General features: G+C 36.1%; 1 protein-coding gene across 1 annotated transcript; it reads right to left on the bottom strand.

Annotated features, from left to right (window-relative positions):
* Positions 1–21,841: 21,841 nt before the first annotated feature.
* camk2n1b (calcium/calmodulin-dependent protein kinase II inhibitor 1b) lies at positions 21,842–25,055 on the bottom strand. The gene is made up of 2 exons (XM_043224120.1): positions 24,433–25,055; positions 21,842–23,248 (listed from the first exon to the last, which is right to left on the bottom strand). The coding sequence occupies exons 1-2, from the start codon at positions 24,599–24,601 to the stop codon at positions 23,178–23,180; spliced, it is 240 nt and encodes a 79-aa protein (XP_043080055.1). The 5' UTR covers positions 24,602–25,055; the 3' UTR covers positions 21,842–23,177.
* Positions 25,056–25,885: the final 830 nt, after the last annotated feature.

Genomic DNA, 25,885 nt, shown 5'->3' with positions numbered 1-25,885 from the left:
TGTGGCAACATTGACAATGTACCTCGGACAAGCTGACTGTGAATTTCGAGTTAGCATGCTGTAGCTAGAAGTGTTTGCGTTCACATATTTGCGTAGAGTATATTCCGGGCCAAACACCACTCCAAAAAATTTGCATGTCTTTGCAAGATTGTTCGTATTTTTATCTCGTCTCTGAAATAATGATGTGCGTACGGTTTAATAAACTGTCTGGTTGCTGCTTTGAAAGATTTTGTACCATAAACATTAATCGTACGAAGCCTTATAGTGACTTGTTGATTAGTTGGCGTGGTCGACTGCTACTGTATACGTGGCATTTCAGGTTGTTTTAGCTGTCAGAGGATCCGGTGACTTATAAGATGCAGATACGTGTATAACATCATGCAATGTACATTCGTTTGCCTTTACGATCGTTTAAGATGTCAAATCGTCGCTGGAACGGCACTTTCGATTGCTTCAAGTGCTCTCCAGTCTTAAGTGCCTAACCCTGCAGAACTTTCCGGACTGTTGATATGAACGTTGTACTGTTACTGCAATGAGTAATTAATTTTTGCTTTTTCATTTCGCTGATTATATTTATTGCCTGTGTATGTATTATTATAGTACTTGATTGATGTCAGTTTGTACAGAATTCTAAAAGATCGGCTGTAAATATATGTTTTAAAAAGTAGCCTAAAATACAGAAGCTAGTGTATCTCTTGTTATATCGCACTGGTTTATTTTATTATCATACGTATTACTCCTCAGGTATTGCTCTTGAGTACTGTTGTCTAAGTAGATAAATGAGTGGTTTGTGGAAAGATCTTTCTTCTCAAGGTTCTTTTCAGATCCAACCTCTCTTACGCTCTTGTGATGGTGGCACCTGGTTTGTGAAAAGTGCATTACGTCAGTCAGTTGTACTTTGTACTTAAGTGTCGAATTCTCTTCAAGTCATGTGTACTTGCTAGTGCAATGCTGGACTGTGTAACTGCATGTAATAAAGTTAATTGGATGACAAATTGGGTCTCTTTACTTCCACCAAATAATGTAAAATCATTAGAAATCTGTCTCCATTCGCTCTGACTGTGATTTGCACCCACAATATTATTGGATTTCATTAGGTTTTGGTGTGAACTGATTGTTTGAGCTGTCAATAATAGTCACTGTGTTTTATGCAAATATGCAATATGTAATAACGATGCAGTCCAGTCTAGCAACTTCCATCAATTTAAAGGAATGAGCCAAAAATTACTTTCGGACATAATATTTTCACCTTCATGTTGTTCTAAACAGGGTTATTTTAGTGAACTAAAACTTAATCCATGAAAAGTTACTTATTAACATTATTTACTTATTAAATAAGCTTAAATCTATATTATTTCAGCTAGTTGCCAATGCAACATTTCTCATTTTTATGTAAATTGAAAATTACACGAACATAAAAAACAATAAAACTAATTCAATTAATAATTAAATAAAAACTCTATAATTAAATAAAAGCTATACCTTGATGATATTAAACTAACACCGGTCATTTTTATAAAAAAAAAAACGCTAACCAAATGGTCCCATTGACTTCTATAACATGAACAAAGAGGGAGCTGTTTGGAGTCTGTTTTACGTGCATTTTTTAAAATACACACAATTTTTGGATGAAATATTCCTTTAAAATTCATCTTTATTATATTGACTGTCTTAGACTGGATGCTTCTGACAAATGCAGGTTGTGGAGCTGCATTGTAGAGCTTTTTTTCACTTTTTGTCGTGCCTCTAACCTCACCAAAGGCAATACTTTTTGCAGCCAGTAGATGTTGCACCACACTTTCAAAATCAAGAAAGAAAGGGTGCTGTTTTTGTCAGATTGCCGCATTTACAAACCGTACGACAGCTTGTTTCTGCTCTGTTCTCTCTCTTTCTCTCAGTTACACTTTGTATAGTTTAAGCCTATTAGTCAGGCATTCATCGGGGAATTACGCTGCAGCTATAGCTGTCATCATGTTTGTGCAACTCAAAACAATGAAATCTAGTGTCCCTTTGTTACTTGTGAAATCTCTCTTTCATGAGTCATGTCTGTCCTGCAGCGTACACCACCATTTAATTATATCAGTTACCACTCTGCGCAGTAAAAATGGCTTCAGGCATAAAGTCAGTATCAAAGAGAAGATTTTAATAGCTTGCTTTTGATGATGCTGATAATGCAAGATGGCTAAAGTGTGAAAGGGATGTAATTAGGGTTGGGTTAATCAGCAATTAATGAAAGATAGACAAATACCAAAAAACTGTTGTATGATTTTGGATACTGTTGTCTATTAACAAAATATTGTATGCAGTGCGGTCTCTAAACTTTTGAGGGTCCTGAGCAAAAGTCCTATTAGTGTTTTCATTGATGTAATATATCAAAAAGCATTCAAGTCAAGTCACCTTTATTTATATAGCACTTTTAACAATATTGTGCAGCTTCACAGTATCAAAAAGGAAAACAGTGTGTCAGTAATGTGAAAGGACAATAGTAAACACACTCGGTTTTCAGTTAAATTTAATTGAAATCACACTCCCAACTCTTTCAGGACCACTATCGTCAAAATGATTGACACTTAGCATACAGTTTGGTTTGGCGGTATGATTCTGTTCTTGGCAAAAACTCCCAGCCTATCCTTGCAGCCTGTCATGAATGAGCAGAGAGAGAGAGCAGCAATAATAACTCCCTTATGGTAAACAGAACAGAACAAAGCAGATATCATTAATGTACTTAATGATAAGTGTAACACATTATTCAAAATAAAAGGAGTCTGAGACAATGAGGAACATCTTAAAGTCATGTCCTGAGTGTGGCGAAAGGAGGAGTTGGGGATGGAGGAGGGTCATTTGCTCGATGCAGAGCAAGTGAAAGTAATAATACTAAATAGAGCTTGTAGAAATACACTGATAGGTGTTATAATAATATAGGTGGATGTTATCTTTAGAGAGTTAGCCGCAACCACATTTCACAGCAAAACCCACCCCAATGCTACTTAAAGTAGCTCAGTTGCATCCCCTGGTGAAAATCGCATTCTGGGGGATAAAATACATATTTGTGGTGGGGTTCCCCTTATAAAATTTTAATTCCAGGGAATAAATATCACATATTTGGGGTCACTTTACCCCAGGACATGAAAAACAACCTGTGCCAACAGTGTTGGAAAAACTGCGGACTTGGCAATACTAGCTTGACTCGAGTGACATGCCATAATTATCACTATATGCTTAATTTCTGTCATTATTTACTCGCCATCATGTTGTTCCAAACCCGTAAGACCTTCATTCATCTTTGGAACACAAATTAAGATTTCTTTGGTGAAATCCAAGAGCTTTCTGGTCCTGCATAGACAGCAACGCAACTGATGCGTTCCGAGGTCCGGAAACGTAAAACACATGGTTCAAACATAATTTTACAAAACTGCATGAAAACATTTTGTCTTCAAAGAAAACAAGCATAACGACTACCTTGAATAACGAGTACGTCTGCGCGTATGCATGTGTGTGTGATGCTGCTGATTTAGAATTCACATACACTGAGCCTTGTTTACAGTGAGAGTCGTGGTACTCTTGATAATGGTGGAATATACTTGGCCGAGTTTCACTCTCGGATCATGCACACAGAAAGCTAGCTGGGAAACATTGTCTCAATGTTGTATCATTATATTTCTTGGGGGGAGTTGTGATGTAATCAGTTATTTTCCAAATACTACAAAACTGTCAATGAAACGATTAAGGACATTGAAGTTTCCTCCAGGCTGCTCATGAGAAATTAGTAAATTAATTCTACTTTGTATTTTTTCCCTTTTTCTCCATATTTTCTCCCTCTACTGGGTATTATCGCAGTGTCACGAACCTGCTGCATCATGTAATGAGACCTGTAGTTGGTTGTGCGTGAGGACTGAGGAAATTTAATTATGCTAATGTCTGTAGACTATTCGAGCAAACATGCTAATGGAAAACCATTATGACTGTAAATGCAAGGCTGGGAGAAAACAATAATCACTGCAAGAATCAAACAGCCACTGACCACAAAGATCTGACCACAAAGATTACACACTGGCATCTCATTTCCCATTTATGTATCACATGTTCCTCAAGAAATTCCATTAAAGACTAAATTTACTTATATTATGAATACTTATATTACAGACTTTCACTCCACAAAATGTTAATTGACGGACCAGAGTGGTGTGGATTAATTGTGATGTTTTTATCAGCAGTTTGTACTCTTATTCTGACGGCACCCATTCAGATCCTTTGGTGAGCAACTGATATAAAGCTAAATTTCTCCAACTCTGTTCTCAACTTGTCTACATCTTAGATTGCCTGAAGGGGAGTCAAACTATTGAGGTGGCCATATATTTAACAAAAAGTAATTATTGGAGTACATTTTAAGAAAACGCAATTTTAGTACTTCGAAAATGTGAAAATTGCTTTGAAGGAAATCCTACACTCTTGTTAGTATACAGGAAGTTAGATTTACTGCATTCATCAAACATTCATCAGCTGTGCATTATCATCAATAAACCACTGATCCCAGAAAGTAGGAGTATGTCACCGACGGGAACTTTTGAAGTGTTATACTGATAGTCCCACTTGTATTACCCAACACTTTCACATGAGCGGCTACAGAGCTGACGGAGTCACCCTTGTGCTTCATTACAGATATTCTTCTCTTACGTAAAGTCTCTTATTTAGAAAGGGTTCATTGTGTGGAATGGGTGCGCACTCAGCTTGACTTCTTTCACACTTTTGCACACACTGTTTTTAATCAGCAGCGAGGTGTTATTTGATGTTTTGATAATGATTGCCGAGCATAAGGGGCAAAGATAAAACTGGAGCGGAATTGTAATGACAGGTCTGTAGTTAGCACATAAGAAATTAGAGACCGTACTTTTACACTGCACAAAAACAAGAGATATTTTATGCCGTATTGAGCTTGTTTCTATGGCAACTATAAGCATTGTCAAGCAGGCCTTGAGTAACGTACTTGACATAAGAACTAAAAAATGAAAAGAAAGTCATAGACTTATTAGCGGTGCATCACTGGTACTATTGCCCATACTTATTTTATTGAAGAATATATATATATATATATATATATATATATATATATATATATATATAAATATACATACATACATAACACAGCTGTAAGTAAATTAAAACATCCTGAAAAACTTTAAAGCTTAAAGTGCACTGTGTATAAATATTGTCTCTCAAAAGAACTTAAGAACTTAAACTAAACTAATTGATTCTTGACCATTATGTGCCTCTTTTGGAGCTTTTTTGAAGCTGTTTCACCAGTAAGGCTGTACACAAAGCAGCACCGTACTCACAAACACTGCTTTATCAGGCATTGCAGGCATGAAAATGAGACCAATCGACCAATCACAGCAGATCTGTGTCTCGCAAAGGAGGGGCTTGGAAAAATGAATCGCTGAGCAAATAAGATAAAAATAAATTAAGTATTGAGACAAAGTGTTTTTTGACCTTGCCTGCATGTCAACCTGTTGTTGGCGACTCCCAAAACCAAAATATGAACCTTTGATTATCCTTAACGTGGTGTCACACATGTGGACTCCTTTGTTGTTGTTTTTGTCTTGTGCCATGTGTGCCCTACCTTCCTGTTCCTGTTAATTGTATCATTGTCTTCAGGTGTGTCTTGTTAATTTAGTCAATTACTTTGTGTATTTATTCCCCATGTGTTTCAGTTCAGTTTGACTGATCGTAGTCGTTAATATGTGTGGTTTATGTTCTGCCTGCCTATTTGCAAGGATATTGTAGCTTAAATGATTTATGTTTGTAGCATTCTCGTTTAGCGCTCCTCTCTCGCAAACCAGTATGATTGAAATATCAGTTGCTTTTTAATTATTATAAACCTTTAGGTTTTCTTCTATTTTAATTTGATTTTAATTTTAATTTTCAATTTTTTTTTTTTAAATGATCCTTATTTTTATGCATATATACACATGATTATATTTAGTTAACAGTTTTATTATTTATAAACCCTGCATGATAACACTAGCCTATAGGCCTGTTTCTCAAAAATCTCATGTTTTAGCCCAGCAAGATCAAGCTAAGTTTCTTATAGCATTGAACAAGTTACATTAAGTTTCCTTCAAGGGTCAGTCAAAAGTGAACTGAGACGGATCACTCTGAAAAGCCATAACTGATTATGGACAGTATTTTGGGCACTGCTGTCATGGCTGACGATAAAATCAATGGCTGACGAGTTGTGACCTACTTCACTGACATTAGCGCTGCCTTCTGATCTCTAGCGATCAAACATAAGTCTTCTTATCTTCCATACGTTGCCATCAAACATTAGTTCATTCAAAATTGAATTAATTAAACTGCTAATAGCAGCTCGTCAGCCATCTTGGTCCATAAATGGCAGCTTGCTTGTTCTTTTCAACGACTGATGACGTCACTGAAACGTTTTGGTTTTTCCAAAAACATGGCATTATTAAATGTCATTTTAACCCTATTAATTCCCGTTAGGTGAAGCTCAATTAGAGGAAATTCTCTCAGTGGGTTCCTCAGCATGACAATGCGAGTAATCTCAAAGCAGCTTTCGTTTTGGACCCTTGTGTTCGTCGGGGGATCAGAGAGAAGCTTTAGCTCTTAATTAGCCGCAGTAGTTTCAGCGGATGCCTCAACCGAGGGACATACGCAGGGCTTTAATGATGTCCAACAAGTTTGTTCCCACTGGAGTCCAGGGCTGATGAATAGCTGCAAACCAGGACTTCATTAAAGGACTGAGTTTGATTAAAAAGAAAAGCCTCAGAGGATACAATCCTGCCCTAAATGACTATCAGTCAGTCCACCTTCAGACCTGTAAATGGCAGTATTGGCAGAATTCATACTCTTAGTTATAAGCTTCAGCTCCACCTTTGAAACTCTAACTGCACTGGAGAATTAAGTAGTGCTCTAAAGTTAATTTTTAAGACGTAGGTAAAGTTTTCAAGTCTGTGGGACATACATAAATAACTTTGAACGTGACCGAAAAGTGAGTCCATAATGTATAATAATGCTTCCTCCAGTCCTCTCACACAACATATTTGTTTAAAACAGTTCGGGACTGTGTTTGAATCATAATCTGTGAATATTTCTCTCTTGATTCAGACGAGACAACTTTTTAGAAAGCAACAGAGGTCTTGTTTTATAGATAGAAGCAATGATCTAAAGTAAAAAAAAACGCCTTAATGATGAATTTGCTTTTGATAAACACAGCTTTTCACTTTACAAGATGTCTATTATGGATAATAATAACTGGCGGCACCCATTCACTCCTATTTTTGAGTGAGTGATAAGAAACATATCCCTGAGATTATTACATCCCTGCTTAACTGAAATACATAACAGGCAGCGATTCATACTTAAAACATTGGTAAATGCAGGAAGGATTGCAATGCGATACATTATTCATAATGTTATTCTGTCTCCATTCTGTCACAGAAGGAGTTTTGGTTTCTTATTGCTGTTGCCTCTGGCTTGCTTAGTTGGGGACGCTTAATTTCTAGCGATGATTGTCGATTTGATTATGAAGATCTTAAACTGAGCCGATCTAGACACCGACGTCGCTGCATTCAATAATGAAACGCCATTGGCTGATTGTTCAGTCGTGTCATTATACATTACTGACACTGTTCAGCGCTTTGACACAATATGTATTGTTAAAAGCTCTATATAAATAAGGGTGACTGATTGATAATAAAGCAAGCCGTTTCCTTGCGTGGCTGGGATAACGATTGCCATGGGTCTGTTTGTTGTAAGTGGCAAAATCCTTTTACACTTTATGAAGCTACAGAAGATCTGACCCTTCTAAACAGCTCATTTAGACTTTGAAGAGTTATTCAGTCTAATAAGAGAGCGTGGATTAGGCCGTGCTGTATGGAGTGGGTGGTGTTTTTTGAGCTCCATGTAACGTTTAACAAAAATATACTAGCAAACAGCATTATCTCTAAATGGATATGCTATTGAAATTTTTATCTTGTTTCTAGGCAACCATTTCATGTGCTAGAGCTAAAGCCTTTTTGAGTAACTCTTTGAAGAGCCCTTTTCTATGTCTCGAGTCTTTGTGGAAACATTCGCATGGGTTATGACCCCAATGAAATGGAGATATTTTATTTGCCCATTTGATCCAAAGGACATTTTGATCAAGCAGTCATATAATAGTGATGTAATTTGAGGTGAAAAGTTGTGAACCACAGATAAAGTGCAATTTCGCTTACATGGAGGATTTGTTTCAGATTAAACCGTACCGTTTTCTCGTCTGCCTTTTATAGATTTTTTTAGTGGCCAGCTGAAACAAACCCCTTAGGTTAAGAAAACTTTTTCAGTTAACGTTATATCTTTCTAAAGATAAAAAAATCAGTTGAAAAAACAGGATGTAATGGTTAGGTATGTTTTAAACCCAACAGCCGGCTTTAAGCTCCTGCTCAGGACCAGCTTAATCCAACTCATGATCAATATCACGAGTAATACCATGCTTCAAAATATGCCTAGAGAGTATTGTGAGGTTTTTTTTGTTGTTATTGATGATTCTGTCATCATTTATTCAACCTCAAGTTATTCCAACCTTGTAAGAGTTTTGTTCTTCTGTTGGGCACAAAAGAAGATATTTTAAAGAACGTTGGTCCGTAAAAGTTTACGGAAACCATTGACTTCCATAGTATGGAAAATACAATAGAAATCAATGGCTTATGTCAAGTGGAGGTTGAGTAAATGAGTTTTCATTTTTGGGTGAATTATCCTTTTAACTTTAGGGTTTGTATTCACACATGTATGACCTTCTGAAGACGATCCTCACCTCTTTTTTAAAAATAAATCATGGACTCAAAATACTTACCCTCATGCTGTTCCAAACATGTATAAACACAAAAGAAATACGTATATTTTCATACGTATTTACTTGCCATAATATTTATAAATTTCATGAATGAAGACTGCAACATAAAACTAAAATACCATAAAAGTGGCTCCTGAAATAATATGACAGCTTTGTATGAAGATGTTAATACTGACACCAGCTCTAGATCTTCTCACTGAGAAGCAGGGGTGTCTGATTCATTAGTGAATCATTTCTGTTGAATCAAGTCTTTTGAGTCAGACACTTCATCCGATTTACACAATTCTGAATGAACCATTCTCTTGTGATTATGAGTCCACTGGAAGAAGAGTAACAAATTCAATTTCTGTTTGTCCGTTCAACATGCACAAAGCTATCAACTTCAAATTCAGTATAACATAACACTTGATTAAGCTTTGTATAGAGTTTGTCTTTTTTTGCAGTCTTAAGGCCTCGGTCTCCATTTGCAAATGCATTGAAAGGAGCGACCAGAATTCAGAAATCAAGTGTTCAGCCGAAGAAGCTTGAAGCTTGACGTTTTGAGAGATTCTTTTTATTTTCGTGTGCAACACGATCAGATGGTTGAGGAATGGTTTGTGGGCGGTTTGTGGGTGTGCCGCCTGAGGCTGAGACTAGCTCCAGGTCTGCTAAGTAGCGAAACTGTAAAACTAAATATCTGAACCATACTGAATAAAATGAGGGCATATTTGTTTATCATGTATTTAAGTTTTACACTGTAGTTTTCAGGTAATGCATAACTATAAGGGTTCTTTCCAGCTACCCCATATTTAAATAACAGCCTGTCTGTATCTGTGAAGCCTGTTTTTCAATTGTCTCTCGTGAGCCTGAGCTGTGGCAGTGCATTAACACAGATGAATGTCTGACTGATCAGATGGGCCACAGGCAGGTGGCAGCTCTAAATTAATCATGTTGGACTCACAAATGAATACATCGGGCTTTGCTCCTGCAGTAGCTGAGGATCAAGTGTCAGTAAAATATGCTTTTCAAGAATGCTTCATGATATTTGATAGACTATTATTCATTTAGCAGTCTGATTGTGTTTATTGTAGACAATGCAAGAAAACACAAGATGTCTGAAGGGGAGTTTCCAGTCAGCTGTAAATGATTGATGCAGTTTGTTGTTGCAGGTGTTAGATGATACTACTGCTTACCGTTTGGATAAAATGTGAACTTCTTATTTAAAGTCTTTTTGTTAAAAATGATTCACAGAAACGCTTTATGGTTATAAAAACAAGTGCGCTGAAATGTAATACAAAAATGCTCATTAAGTATGTGCAGGAAAAATAATTATGTCTTTATTTAATGCATTGCCCTAGTAAAAATAACATATTTATTTGACAAATAACTCGACCTACTGATTTCAATTGAACTTCCACAATGCACATTTCTCATTAATAAGCCTAAAGTGCATTTTAATGAGGATCGTGTAATATCGTTTAAAATGCAAAATATTTAAAGTGTACCTAAAGTATACTTGCAAAAGTATACTTTAGACACAAAAAAATATACTAGACAAGTATGTCTCTAACTGGACTTAACTGGAATTAAAAACAAAAATACAAAATAATTTTTTCCAGTTTATCATTGAAGTATATCGATTCAGTACACTAATAGTACAATTACAGGGCATTTTATTGAGAACTATGTATTTGTAATATACTTAGCATGAAATAAATGTATTTCAAATACATGTAATTATACTTATACTTTTTTATTAAGTAAATATAATCATTCAAAATGAGTTTATTTTAGTTTTAGCAGTTAACGGCATTTCACCAGATCGCTCGAATGCTATTGGCTGTGCTTCCATCAGCCTCGGCGACAAAGAAAAATCACTTTACAAAACATTTTAAAATCAAAACCCATAGTCGCAAATATAGGACACAATTATTTTGGGGCCATACATAATTCTAATCACCTTATGTGCGAGACTTTCGTTTCATTAGCAGCTGTTGGGAAATAATGAGTAGAATAGCAAAGTAAATGGCAAACTGTTTGCACTACAAATCAGTGCGTTCATAATTAAGATAACACATTAAAATCTGATGCTTATGGCACAAAAGACACAAAGATGCCATGACGCCAAACCTCCTCGCGAAAGAGGCAAGTGCTTTTTAGGATCAACTAAACGCTGGATTTTCAAAAGTATGTAAGATATAAAAATTTTGTGGCACAGACTTTTACATGCTGGTCTGTTACTGTGGCTGGTTGTTTGACATGTCAGTCAAATGGCCTCATTGGCGGACCTTGGCCAGTGAACGTTGCCATGAATTTCAGACCTTCAGCTGCTCTTATGGGAATAGTAAACTGGATACAAAAACAAAAATGAAATTCATTCATTCTAATTCACATTTTTGCATAGGTTGGTTGGTTGGCGAGAACTGGACTTAGCCGACGTATAGTCTGCAGTAGCATACAGAGTGTAGCAGGTGCTGTGTGAAAAAGAAATGTGGTGAGCACCATGGCAACTAACAAGGTCACAGCGGGCAAAAAATAAGAGGGAAATGGTACCACTTCAGGCATCCACAGCAGGATGAACAGCACGAATAAGAGACATGAGGTGCAGACATGGGCTGAACAGAAGATAAAGAGTCAAAGAGCAGGGGTTTTGACCTGAACAGCAAATCACAGTCAATCACAGAAGACAGCGGATAAAAAAGGGAACAGTATTTCAGATAGGAGCGCCGAGCTTCCCTCTAAGAGCTGCGTTGGTTTTAGAACAAGAGGAACTAAAGATACAGATGTCAGAGACTCTGTAGCAAACTGCAGTTTCATGTGATTCTCATCTTAGCTCGGCAAGTTGGTGCAGCTCCAAAGTGGCAAACAGGTTTACGGCATGCAGACCTGCGGGTAGGCGGAAAGAGTTTGCAAAAAGCCATCTGAGAAAACTAAAGCCGATACAAAAGTTGAGCTCTTTGGCCTGAAAATGAAAAGTATCAAGCGCAGCATGTAGTCGACAGTTAGGTAACACTATCCTAAATAGTGGCAGCATTTATTGTCCGATTTTAAACAGCGGTATTGAAAAGTCTGTATGGTCTTTAATCCTCTAGAACAAGTTTCACTCAGCACATCGATTCGAGACGATCCACTTTCCAGCAGGACAATGACCTGAAGGACAAAGAAAAAAAATAATAGAAGAATAGCCTGGAAAAAAGAGCTCAGAATCTTATTGAAAATCTGCTGCATGACCTGAACACTGCTGTCCACTGGATCTCTGTGTATAATTTGGCTGGAGCAAATTTGTTTAAAAAAATGGGCAAGAAATGAGTAGAGCTCATACAGATTTTTCCGAAAAGATCATCATACAGTTCTATATTCTATATTCAAATTATGTGTGTGTATGTATTATTTTCTTGGGGTACATTTGCTAATAATATACATAATATATGCATATTTATATCGATTTTATTCATTTATTTACTGTTAATAAAATATTTATAAATAAAATGATGTCTTACATTCTGGCCCCACAAAAATAATTAAAATTGCAAAATAAATAAATGAAATAAATACATAGGCTACATACATAATTTAATTATTACTATTAAAATGTATTTTATGAAAAAAAAATGTCATCATTATTTGGGATGCTACTTTGAAACTGCTTCGAAAAACTAGACAACCTTAATGGGTCTTGACTTATTTGAACAGCAGCATTTATAAGATACGCAAAAAAGCATATTTATGAAACATTTTACAGTTGAAACTTTCTTAATTTTTAGATTTCATGTCATTCGAGAGCCAATTTGTGACAAATAGCATTCATTAACATAAAAACGTTGTATAATATATGCTGAGCTCACTGAGGGCAATGGTGTATATTTACAATTATCTAAAAGAAAATGCATAAAGTTGCCTACCAACAAACTTACAATCACGAATGCACCTATGCTTTCTTAAAATACTGCCTCTGTAGGCAGCAGACTAGGTTTTGCAATAACTTATATCTCCCAAATGCCCTGTCAGTGTTCAGATTTGTAAATAGCAGCTCCACAGCAAAGACTTTCATGACCTTTTCTCATGACAAACTCTGACTCTAGGGCTGTAAACTTTTTTGGTAGAGCAAAATTACATAACAAAAGACCTTTATATAACACACGACTGCGCAAGGAAACGGAGAAACGCATCTGGCTCTAGCATGACAACATTACGGTATCCGTCACGGAAAGTCAAAATAAAGACACGGAGGCTGAAAAGTCACTGTCGCTCACGGAAAACATGTCTGCGAGACGCATGCTTCATGCTTTGTGTGGGAGACTCACTGAGCCATGATAAAAAAAATAAACACGGCCTCATCTTCTTCCCAGCACAGGCGGCCTCTGAAGCGTGAGAGGCTGTGGGGTTACTATGGCAACAGTGCTGGCAATCCATGTTTTGCTGCCCTGTTTCACAGCTATCATGCCAAGAGTATGTCAGCATGTGTTATCAGAGGATCCGAGGGGACGGAGTGACAAACACACACTGATTTTCCAGAAATGTGTGCATTAAATGCACATGAAGCAGAGGTGAGCGCAGATGAGGAGTCCTTTACGGTTGAGTGAATAGAATAGTAATATCTGAACACTGTTGAGTTGTTTTTTCATTGTTTTCATTGTCATTTAGGACAGGAACCATGCGGTGGAACGTAAATGACTTATAATTCGTCCGTTGCTAAGAAAACTCAGGTGTTGCTAGGTAGGAGTTATTTACTAAATTAAATTAAATTACTAAACTGAATTGGTTTGGGGTGTGTATATATGTATGTATTTATTTAGTTTTTTTTATTTGCTATCATTTCTGTAAAAAAAACATATTATTTCTAAATAAAAAAAAAAAATTTGTAATTGAAGTATGCCCAATAAAACATTATACGATACAATAAAATATTGTTTCAGTTTTTTTATTTAAAACCTATGTTTTTGAAGTTTCTTTGCAATTAATTGTGAAATTTACTAGCAAACTGAACATTTTTTTGCTATTACTTAGCATTTACTTTAAAATATTTTATTTACATATTTTAATTGTAATTTTAGTTTAAATTGCACTAATTTCGAAATGTCTTTATTAGTAGTAAATTTAGTATGTAGTCACTATTTCACTATACAGTAAACTGGTCTTTAATAAAAATGAAATAATTATTTGTTAAAGCTTCTTTGACCTTTCAACTCGATTTTTTTCATACTCTTTCTTAAGTTCTTTTCCCTCAGTATGTGTTTTTCAGAGACTCATTAGTGTCCGTGACATCCCTGACTTTGATCTGAACGATAAGCTTGACACGGACTCTCCTAATGATTGTTGATTGAGTTGTGAATCAGATCTAATTATGACACGGCGTATGTGCTGATGGGAGTGACTCACCCTTTTACTGCCTTTAAAAAAATACCTCTCGAATTGAATCAGGGATCCATGAAGCCACTGGACATAATGAATTAAATTCTTCTTTCATTCTCTGCCTGCACTATTGCTAAAACACGTGTCTCCCAAAGCCAATTACAGCCACATACTGTGCGCTCTTCAAAGATGAAGCCTGTTTTCGTCCTAATGATGATGAGCTGAGGCTCTTACAGGTTTCTCTAGGAACAAATGACTTTTGACTTACTGTCCGTAATTCTCAGATTCACAGTTTCCGGGCAATCTCACCTGTGTGACTGTGTGTAAGTAATATTTTGAAATATTTCTGTGCAAAACGACTCGGTTATATAGATTAAAGAAGACAGGGTTATTATGTCAGGTTTCAATCAAGCACATATAGAAGCATTAGTGTGAATCAATGGACCTTCTGTCTGAACAAATGCAATCTTGCCTGCTCATAAATTGCTCAACCTCTGACATCTAAAATAATTTTCAGCTTGGATTTTGAAATAAATTTTGTTTTGGCTTCATAGTTTTAACCCTTACGAGGCTATCACATTTGGAGAATTTTAGCCTTAATAGTAGATTAGATGAATTACAATAAATTTGTGCAAGATTTTTATCAAGCGCCCACCAAATACATATAAACCCACTATTAAAGTTCAGTCCATAACTCATCCCATAGTATTTTTGCTATATGAATGATGAATGGTGTGCTTTTTACTTTCGGGGGTAATTAAATTTCAAAATGCTAATCAGTGTGTTTCAAGAAACCAATTAAATGTGATGGAAATAATCTGTTTCACATTCATTTTTATTGCCATAGAGCAAAGATGCATGAAATCTGAAACAATACCGTCTTGGCTTTAGCGAAGAAACAGCTTTTAAGCTCATCTCGAACCAATAGCATTATCTGTTTCTTAAGTATATTGCTGAAGATGCCAACCCTGACATGTTTTTTCCTGTTATTTTCAGCCAAACAGTTTTCCCATGTCAAGATGTCCCGCGGCTTGGTGTCACATCGGTGCCTGGTTATAGTTCAAACGGGCACATTTGCAAATATCTGACATTACAATTGGATCATTGACATTTTACCATTTTAAAGAAGCGCAGAGGTGAGCAAACGTTCTGTAGAGTGGGCGGAGAGCGTTTAACTGCGCAACCCTCTCAGAGGCAAATGGGAAAATGATGATTTTTATCACAATAGCAATCTAGTCATCGTGCGATGACCTGCTCTGTTGTTGGAAATGCATCAAGGAGAATTAATGATAAGACAGGAGCATCGTTCTCAAGCCTCCTACGGATCACTGCCAACACAAGCGGTGCGCTAACTAGGACAACTTCCCTTCTCAGCACACATTTCCATAGCAACCATTGTGGAACTTTCAGATAAACATGGTCCCAAAGCGAAATCAGTCTTTTACTGTAATTAGTGGCATGATGCCTTGCAACCAAGCAGAATTTAACCTTTACATAAGTACCTGATAGTGAAAGATATATGGCAGTTAAGTAAACGGCAAGTCTCCAGAGAGCAAAAAATGTACTTCATGTGGACTCTTTAAAGTTGTTCGAGAAACAGTTTACTCACCCTCATGTTGCTAAACCTATGATTTTCTTCCTTCTGAAGAAGGTGAAGATGAAAAGCCATTCATGATGCTGCAGAGATCTGAAATAATAATAAAAAGGTAGGCCTAATGCTTAAAAGCACCATAAATGTATAATCCATGTGAACTAAATGCTATATTTTCTATTTTTACATCATGCTATTGCTTTAAACTCTTAAGACCCAAGATATTTTTTCATCTTTACAATGTTTAGAGCAATTAAAAATTATGTTAAAAAATGAGCAAAACATATTTCATCCATAAGTTATGCTACGTCCACAGATGAGGACATCAAAACTAAAAAAAATAAAAACAAATAAAAAGACAGAAATAAACATACATAGGCAAAAGCAATTGATTTTTAAATTCATCAATACGTTTTTAATTTTCATGCTTTTTTTTTTTACCAAAATATGATTCTCAACTAAGTTATAGCAGAATGATTTGATGATTTGATATACCATTTTTCTCTTTGCACAATGTGTATAAAATGGTCATAAACAGGTTTTCTCATCATGTACACTTCATCTATAATTTGTAATAAGTCTAATTTACATAGTTCTAATTTACGTGTTTTTGGGGCAACATGTAATTAAAAAAGAAGTGTAATAATAGGAGTAATAAGACTTTCATAATAATAATATATAATATTTCATACAATACTAAAATGTAATTCATTTCCCTGTTCATTTGCAATAAGCAAGCTAGTCCCAGTGTCCTCTTGAGGTGTCTCTGAGTCTCAGAGAAATTCCCTAAAATATAATGTCCACATGGGGATGCAGAGGTCAAGTCGATATTAACAGAAAAACCTACTCTTCAGCAAAGCTCCAAGATGGAGGACAAAGTCATGCAAACTACAAAAATGGCCGACAGCATTTGATACTGTCGAGATGGTGAAACGCTAGACTAAAAGACGTTTGTCAGTATAGTGTACACCACAGTCAAAATAAATCGCAAAACTGTTGGTTTTGCTTCTGGTTCTCCGTTAAACTTTTTATTTATTTTATTTACACATAAATACCTACATGAAACATGAATCCGTAATGTGATATGTCCGTTTTAATCTTCAAGTCCTTCAACTTTTTTTATTCAACTGAGCTTCATATATAAAATTACAATATTTTATCAGTGCAACACCTTATGTGAATCAATTGATTTATGTGAGGTGGTGAATTTGAAAAATCACATAGTATGAGAAAATCAAGCAAAAAATATCTACACAAAATCTAGACACAGAATCTAGAAAATTGCACACATGTCATATGAGTATTTTTCATTTTAGAGCTTAAAGGAATAGTTCGCCCCAAAAATTTAAATCCTGTCATCATTCACTCGCCCTCGAGTGGTTTCAAACCTGTATGAATTTCGTTGTTCTGCGCAGAACAGCTGGTTACAAACTTTCTTCAAAATATCCTCCTTTGTATTCGGCAGAACAACGAAATTCATACAGGTTTGAAACCACTCGAGGGCGAGTGAATGATGACAGGATTTTCCTTTCTGGGCGAACTATTCCTTTAACAGCCCAAGTAATTGATTCTAGTGGAAAAGAAAACAATTCAAACGACATAAAGGTGAGTAAGAGTGGGATTTAGTTTTTTTTTTTAAGATATAGTGACACAGTTAGCAAAGCACAACAACAAAAGATTTCACCCGAACCGTGTGGCTCTCGAGAACGGTAGCATTTGGAGCTCGCCAGCTTAAGTGGGGAATAATAAAACACATGGCTTTGATGCAAAGCTGTTTTATTTGCATAGAGAAAAGGCACCAATTGGGGCTTTTGCTCACATCGCTGCTCCAGGACAACGCAGAGCGCATCTGTTGCCATGGAAGCACTGCTGTGTGTACAGAGTGGACAGAATAGTGAAGGAGAAGCAGATCCACGCTCTGCTCTGCATCATCTGCTGGATCTCTAATGAGATGCCAGCACACCATAACACATTTTTTGCCCCCTGTTTTTGTCCCTAGATGTATATTCTTTTTCTGTTATTCTTCAATAGGTGCTGTGAGGTGCACTGCAATGTAATTAATTAAGTGGGTCAAAACGGATGCCCATTTTCCAAAAGTTCTTTAGGATCATTATGAAAAGTCTGTAACTTTACTTTGGTTAAAAAATATAAAAGGTAAAAAACCTTTACCCTGTCAAGATCAGCTCTGTTTTTGTCAAGCCATTCTAGACCATGTAGCTTTAAATGCTAATTAACTCTGCTGACCCCGCCCTCTCTTCCGTGGAGTGACGAGCAGACCAGTGTTGCCAAGTATGAAGTTTTACAGTAAAATTGGTCTGCTTTAACTCTATTTCCTCTGGATGTTTTTCATGTCTGCGGACTGAAGCGACCCCAATAATGTGATATTTAGCCACCTGGAATGTGACTTTTATCAGGGGAACCCCACAAAAACTGTGTATTTTACCCTACCGGAAACCGAGAATCCCCCCTGAAAAGGGATTGGGCTAGCAATTGGGCATTTTTTTCTGCAAAAACCTGGCAACCCTGGAGCAGACTGTAAACTTCAGCTGCCAAACTTCTGTAGATGATGCTGGATCACAAACAATTTGCGTGAATATTTAAAATTATGCAGATCAGTAATGGGCACATCTTAATCACATCCAACAACTAAACACTTCAATCACTTAATCAGAGACATTTGGTCTTCTCCTGCAAAGGAATCTACACAATGGCAGACTTTTATAAAAATTACGCTCTTAATCTTGTTGTGCCTGGAAATATTAACAAAAAATCTTATTAAAATAAAAAATATAATAATAAAGTAGCCTATTAATAATGATTAAATGTATATGCCTTACACTGACACATATATTTTCAAAATTGATTAGTAGATTCTTTTACATGTACATAATGTATATAGTGTATATATAGTATAATTTTAATACTATTTTTAAATGTAGCTACTTTAAACCTAAGTTGATCATAAATGTAGATAATTTGTTTTGCAAAGATTTATTTTACAACAAATTACACTTTATTTTCCAATATATGTGTATCTTAAAGATTATGTTATGGCTTTCTTGTATGCTTTTTCCACCTATTTTACAGAAATTGTAATACGCACAACAGCTCTGACTCCACTGACTGATTCGGTGCAGTGAAAACTAGAACGTGTTTACATTTACATTTACATTTACATTTAGTCATTTTGCAGACGCTTTTATCCAAAGCGACTTACAATTGAGAGTACAACTGATTCATTTTTTTAGAGAGACAAACAGACAGTGTAAGTGCTTATAACACCCAGTCACAGGGAGTGTTCAAATTAGTACATGCCAGAAGGGAAGGAATAAACAAGGGGATAAGAAGAGAGACAGAGACAGTGAGAGTGAGAGAGTATTTTTTTTTTTTTTTTTTTTTTATTTTTTTTTTTTTTTTTTTTTATGTGAGGTCAGGTATTGCTGAAAGATGTGAGTTTTCAGCAGTTTCTTAAAGATTGACAGAGATCCAGCATTCGGATATGTACGGGAAGATCGTTCCACCAGCCAGGAACAGAGAACGAGAAAGTTCTGGAGAGTGATTTTGAGCCTCTTTGAGATGGTACCATGAGGCGTCGCTCGCTAGCAGATCTCAGACTTCTAGAGGGTGTGTAGATTTGTACAAGTACAAGTGTACAAGTGTAGGTTTACAAGTAAACCATTTCAACAGCATAATGTGTTATGAGGGCACGTTAAGAGAAGGAACATCGCATTCTTGCTCCTCTCGCACTCACACAGTTTAAAATAAAAATGAAAGTAAAAAAAAACAACTCGTTCTAGTGCTTTCTAAGTGCGTTCAGCTCACTTCTGACCACAGAGAGAGTTCAGCAATGTGGGAGAGAGAGAGAGCGGTTACTGCACAGACTTTCAAAACAGCACAAAGACATTGAGTACTTTACTTTCTTCATAGATTTCTCCGCCTACCAGGGGCGGACTGGGACAAAATTTCAGGCCGGGAAATCTCGCGCTCATCCAGACGATTCCTCACATCTACAACGAATGTGAAAAAATGTTTAAATCCCTAGGCAAAACTGGTTGCAATTGGCAAAAAAGGTAAAAAATCGGCCAAAAAAGGCTATCTCTTGAACTTCCGTTGTTCTTATAATCTCTTAATTTTCCCTGACATCTCCCTGTCCGTCATGTGCATGTATCTGTAATACATACATCTCCATGTTGCAAAGCAACCACCTCATTGCCATTTATTTGCACATGGCATACATTTATTTTAGAAAAAAAAGTATTACATCAAAAAGTATTACATTAGAACCATGTGATATTTTTTTATCTTGCCTAAATATCAAAATTAGTACAATAATAGCTACATCTTGAACGTATATATATACAAAACAACCTTAACACTGAACATGTTTTTGCATTATCATGGGTCATGTTTTGTCATAAGTAAAATAACCATGGTATTATTAGGCCTGTTATGCCTGTGGCATTGATTGCCGTTTGTATAACCAGAGTTTTACTACAAATGCCGTGGTGAAACGCTGCAGGAGAGCCATTGTTAACTTGTGGTTACACTCTCAAAAAATAAAGGTGCTTAAAAAGGTTCTTTGCAGTGGTGCCGGAAAGAACCATTCGTTCAAAGGTTTGAACCATCTTTTTCTTACCTATAATCTACAGAACCGTCTTTAGCCACAAAGACCTTTTGTGAAACAGAAAGTTTCTTCAGATGTTAAAGGTTCTTTATGGAACCACGTAGACATGTAGGGATCTTTTGGCATCGTTTTAACTAGCAGCCAGTAACTAGTAACTAAGCGATTCGTCATTTATTATTTTTAATAATACAGTATTTTATTACTTTTTTGGCGTTTTGTTATTGAATGGCGCATTCAGTTTAGTGTCTTCTGCAGGCAATAATATTGGTGATAAAAAGTAGGGCAGCGGGACAAATTATCTGCCAGGTATCTAGGAGGGAGGGGCCAGGTTTCATGGGGCCAGTCCGCCCCTTTAAATCGCTCATTTGACTAAAAAGGATGGTTTGGAAATGTTATGACTGAGTAAGTACACCCACTTTTTATGCTGTCCAAATAGTGCCACTTAATCTTTTAAACGTAAAGGGAGAATGAACTGTCGTGACTTTTCTCTCACGTGATCACCTGCTCATACGGGGTCCTAATGTGCTGGTATACAGTAAGAAAGAACTACTAGATGCTTTCAGCAGAATCTGGAATTAGTGGCTCAGCAAACTCAACGATCTGTAGGTTTGATTGGTTGGCCATTGTTGTGTGGATGAATCTGATTATGCTTCTATAGGAACAAAGAAACTCAAATCTATAAGGAATGATAATCCAGAGATTAAAGTGAAAATGTAAAATGTTTCATTACCATAAAAAAAAAGTTCGAGATCCAAGAGAAAATGTTTTCATATTAAAAAACACATTGTGTCAATCACATCTAAGGCCTACACAATGCCTAAGTAACTTTCATCCATCGTCTGCATTTTCAAGTCCTTGGCAAGCATTTAGATATGGAAAAAATGACAAATACGAGCAAAAATGTCAGACTCAGTGTGCAAGGACCTTAAGACTTCTCCTATGCTCACCAAGGCTGCATTTATTTGATGCGTTAACTATTATTACTACAATTTAAAACAAATCAAATCTTTTATATTTGTATATGTTTCATATTTTATATATCAAATGTAACATTTAATATGTTTTAAAATTTTATTTATGTTTTTATTTCCAATTATAATCAGTGTTGAAAACAGTGTTTGGTCAATTTAATGTGTCCTTGCTGAAAAAAAATATTTGACCTTTCTGACCTCAAACTTTTATATGGTAGTATGCATTAATTCTGCAAAGCTAATCATCATCATCCTCATCGTTTTCCTCATCATCTCTTTTAAGCATTGCAACTTTTTTTTTACTCATGAAATATATGTGCAGTTCCTGTAGGTGGAGCTTCATTTATCCTTTACCGGGTTTACATGCTTCATATGATCCTGATAATAGTTATTAGAATAGTAGAAAGTCATGCTAACATAGTTTAAATTTAAAAGTTATCTTTAGAAACTGAATGTTAACACTTTACTACAGTTACTTGTTTTAATACACTTTTATTGAGCAATCATTATACACTTTCTTGGCCAGAGTCATTGTTTATTTTCTTTTACACTTGTATTGAACATATAATATACATTTTAAGAGACTGAAGCACATGCTTCATGTTAAACAACCGAAATGCATTCCTCGCTACTGACCTGGCAACTCTGAAAGCAGGCCTGTTTTTATGAGAAAGCATTTATTTTAGAAAAGCTCCACATCATGATTGATAAAAGAAGAAATCAAGGTCGAAGCTTCATCTCCATCAAAGAAATTTCACATGGTGTACGGGGAGGGTGGCGGAGTTCTGTTGTATAATCACATTTTATTGGTCATACATTTCATTGCAAATATAGCCCTGTTTAACAGTATAGAGAAGTGCAACATACACGATATTCAAGAGTCTGAGGTTTGTCATTCAGAGCAACGTTACTGTAAATATATTAGTAAATCACTGCCACAGAAGGAGGCGTTTGTGCCCGTCTCATGCAAAACAAAACCAAAAAAAACAGTTAAAAAAGCCCTGAAACATATATGAGAGGCAGGCCTGGAAAACTTCACATTACTCGGGTGAACGGAAACACAAGTCGACTGGCATATTTTGGCACAGAAGTGATCAAAATCCATTTAACTGAGAGTTGTGACAACCACGTTTGAAAGTGCTACGACTATAACCCAAATAAGCATTTTTTTTCTTTTCAGAAATAGCTCTTTGATTATAAAAATAAGCTTTTGAACTCAGGCTAAGCAGGCAGTTTGCAGCCACATCAAAAAAAATGACAATATGCAATTTATTTTAAAAAAGTAGTCTTTCCTGTCTCGTCCTATAAAAAAAAAACATTTGTTCAGTCTGTCATTTCTGCAAAAGATCAAAATAAAAAAACGTATCCAAGAGATCATAATTAGGATATTGAGGATAGTGAAAAACACTTTCATTGTGCACAAAAAAGATACGGAGAAACCAAGTGCTCAGTCTCACAGCAAAATAAAGAACGAAGGTTGCCAGATTTGTGCTTGTGATATCAATGCATTCCTCTCACAATATAAACTGAATCTGGACCACTACAGACCAACTCCACATGTATTAAACAACATAGGACTTGTTTGTCCAGTGTAGGATGTCACTTTATAAGAAGGGATATGAAACATGCCCTTAAAGAGAGAAAGCAGACAGACCCCCGCTTCCTCCATTTGGATGCCCGCAGCAGGGACGTTCTCCTCGCCTGCTGCCGCACCGTGTAACTCAACCCATACTAAGAGGGACTGCAAAGTGCCTTCGATGCAGAATGCACAGAACCCACGTTTTCCTGCCGCTTCAACAAGGTCCTTTCGCGTTACACTCCCGCCGATGACTTCTCTGCCGTGTTGTTCAGGACTTCATCAATTCTGTCATCTTCTATGACCACTGAAAAAGAGATCACAAGGGGCGCCGGGGTCAAACGTGATGCCCTTGAACGAACGGCAAGGCTGAAGCGCAAGAATCGGACAAAAAAAATATTCATTTGAATGGCAAAAAGTTACCAGTTTATTAAGATTGGTTGACGAACCCATTATTTTTAAACCTAATAATTAATTTATTTATTTATTGTTAAATAAACAGCAAATCAGCTTAGATTATAGTGATTTTGATTGCTTTTTTTTGCAGTGAATCTATATATATATAGAGAGAGAGAGAGAGAGAGAGAGAGAGAGAGAGAGAGAGAGAGAGAGAGAGCGAGAGAGAGAGAGATAGATAGATAGAACAAAAGAATGATAGAATGATAGATAGAACAAAAGAATGATAGATAGATAGATAGATAGATAGATAGATAGATAGATAGATAGATAGATAGATAGATAGATAAAAGTACTATAAAAACCACTATAATCTAAGATGGTTTTGCATGTTTTATTATTTATAAAAATAATATTTATATTTTGTTATATATATACATATCTAATAAAACATATATATATATATATATATATATATATATATATATATATATATATATATATATATATATATATATATATATAATCATTAAGTGATGTTACATTTCAGCCATAAACTAATTTATATATATATATAATTTATATATATATATATATATATATATATATATATATATATATATATATAAATTAGTTTAATTGGCTGAAATGTAACATCACTATATATATTAATGATTATATATATATATATATATATATATATATATATATATATATATATATATATATATATATATATATATACCACATTACCATTATATATTATATACCATTATATATATATATATATATATATATATATATATATATATATATATATATATATATATATATATATATATACTGCATTACTCGTTTAAAATGAAAAAGTGTCTCAAACTCATATGAACTCACGAGCAGGCAAAAGTAAGTGCAAACGCATCACGCTGACATCATCACGTGATGCCATATATTTGCATATTTAAGGCATCGCTATCATATCAAAGGTATTAGTAAGGCGTTAGTAAGAATCATTAATTAGTTTTCAGAATACGACAGCATTAATCTATATTTTAGGACTAGAAAAAAAACAAGGAAAACGAGTGTTTTTCGCACCTCTCTTGCTGCGTCCGATCTGTCCGAGTTTCGGAGCTCGCTTGTTCTGCCCAGAACTGAAGAAGTTACTGCTGTTGTTCTGCAGACGACAGGTGAGGGATATCTGCTCTTCGTCCCCATCGTCGCCATAGTGAGAGATGTTCTCTTCGTAGGGCAGCACTTCTGACATGATCCCGTTCGCAATAACCGATGAAGAGATAACGGGAAGGATCGATAACCGACGAGCGAGGGTTCCGCGGACGAACGGCGAGAGAGAGAGAGAGAGAGAGAGAGAGAGAGAGAGAGAACCTCGCGGTCACGATCAGATGCGGCTGCGTTTTACCTTCATGCCACGGGAGTCACTTTCACTTCTCCCGTGGTTACTTACAGGCGATGGGCAGGAGTCGCTCGGAAAAACTGATGTAGATGCAAAACAGAAGCGCGATGCAAAAACACGCGCGGATCCTCAGAGAGCGGAGAGACGTCACTCCATCCCCTCCTCCACCTCACCGCCCGCAGCGCTTGGGTGCCGCGGTTTACTGGTTAAAGACGTCCGAAAGGATGTGGGTTTGAATCCCACGGGGCTCGATTCGTGACTCACCGCCACCGCCACCCGGGAGCTCGTCGAGCCCGTGGCTTTGAGCGCGGGTTCCGTGGCTTAGCGGTGAAAGACGCTGGGGTTGATTCCCGACTTTATTTTATTGAGCGTATGGGCGGCTGGCTGTGGGGTCGAATCGCGCATGGGTTCACCCAAAAATGAAGATCCGAAGAGTCACGAAGAGTCCGAACAGCTTATAAAAACATGAATATGAACCACATGTAATCAATTAACGTCTTGTAATGTGGAGAGACAAGGTCTCCTTTCACAGTTTTATACAGGATTTTATTCACTTCACCCATTCCATACAATTTCTACATTTCTCCATATCTGTTTAAACTCATCTATATCTTTGACTGGCTTAAAGTTGAGTGAACTGTTACTTTTGGGTGAACTATTCCTTTTAAATTCATGATCTAATCACAATTTTGCCTTTAAGCAAAACCCATGTAGACATTTCTTACATGCCCCTATTTTAGATTATCAAAGGTTTATATTTTAGTTTATATTAAGGTTTGAATGTTATATTTTCCTCCCCAACAACAGGTTGACATGCATGCAAGGTCCAGAAACGTTTTTTGTTTTATTATAATATGCGTTGTCCAACGCCTCCCAAATTATTCTTTCAACGATTCATTGAATCGATTTCAGCGGCACCTAATGGCAAAGAATGAATATGCATTTTCAATCAGACCGACTCGAAAATCATTTTTTTCCCCGGTCTGCATGCAACAAGTAGGCGGTTAATATGCTAATGTTAATATGCTAATGTTAAAACGCTAATGCTAATGTTGAAGTCAACAGGAGACGGCTCGGGATTCGTTTCAATGACTCTTTCTTTTGAGAAACAATAGCTTAGCTATTAAAACCAATGAT

The sequence above is a fragment of the Puntigrus tetrazona genome, chromosome 23 (assembly GCF_018831695.1).
Source record: "Puntigrus tetrazona isolate hp1 chromosome 23, ASM1883169v1, whole genome shotgun sequence".
In the NCBI taxonomy this organism is placed as follows: Eukaryota; Metazoa; Chordata; class Actinopteri; order Cypriniformes; family Cyprinidae; genus Puntigrus; species Puntigrus tetrazona.
The sequence above is the reverse complement of the archived record's forward strand: the minus strand, read 5'-3'. Positions and strand labels throughout refer to the sequence as shown.

Bases quoted from the DNA above. Each gene is read 5' to 3' on its own strand.
- camk2n1b (XM_043224120.1), bottom strand. From the start codon at position 24,601: ATGTCAGAAGTGCTGCCCTACGAAGAGAACATCTCTCACTATGGCGAC. The intron at 23,249-24,432 runs GTGCGAAAAACA...TCTCTTTTTCAG, and splicing joins GATCGGACGCAGCAAGAGAG to TGGTCATAGAAGATGACAGA.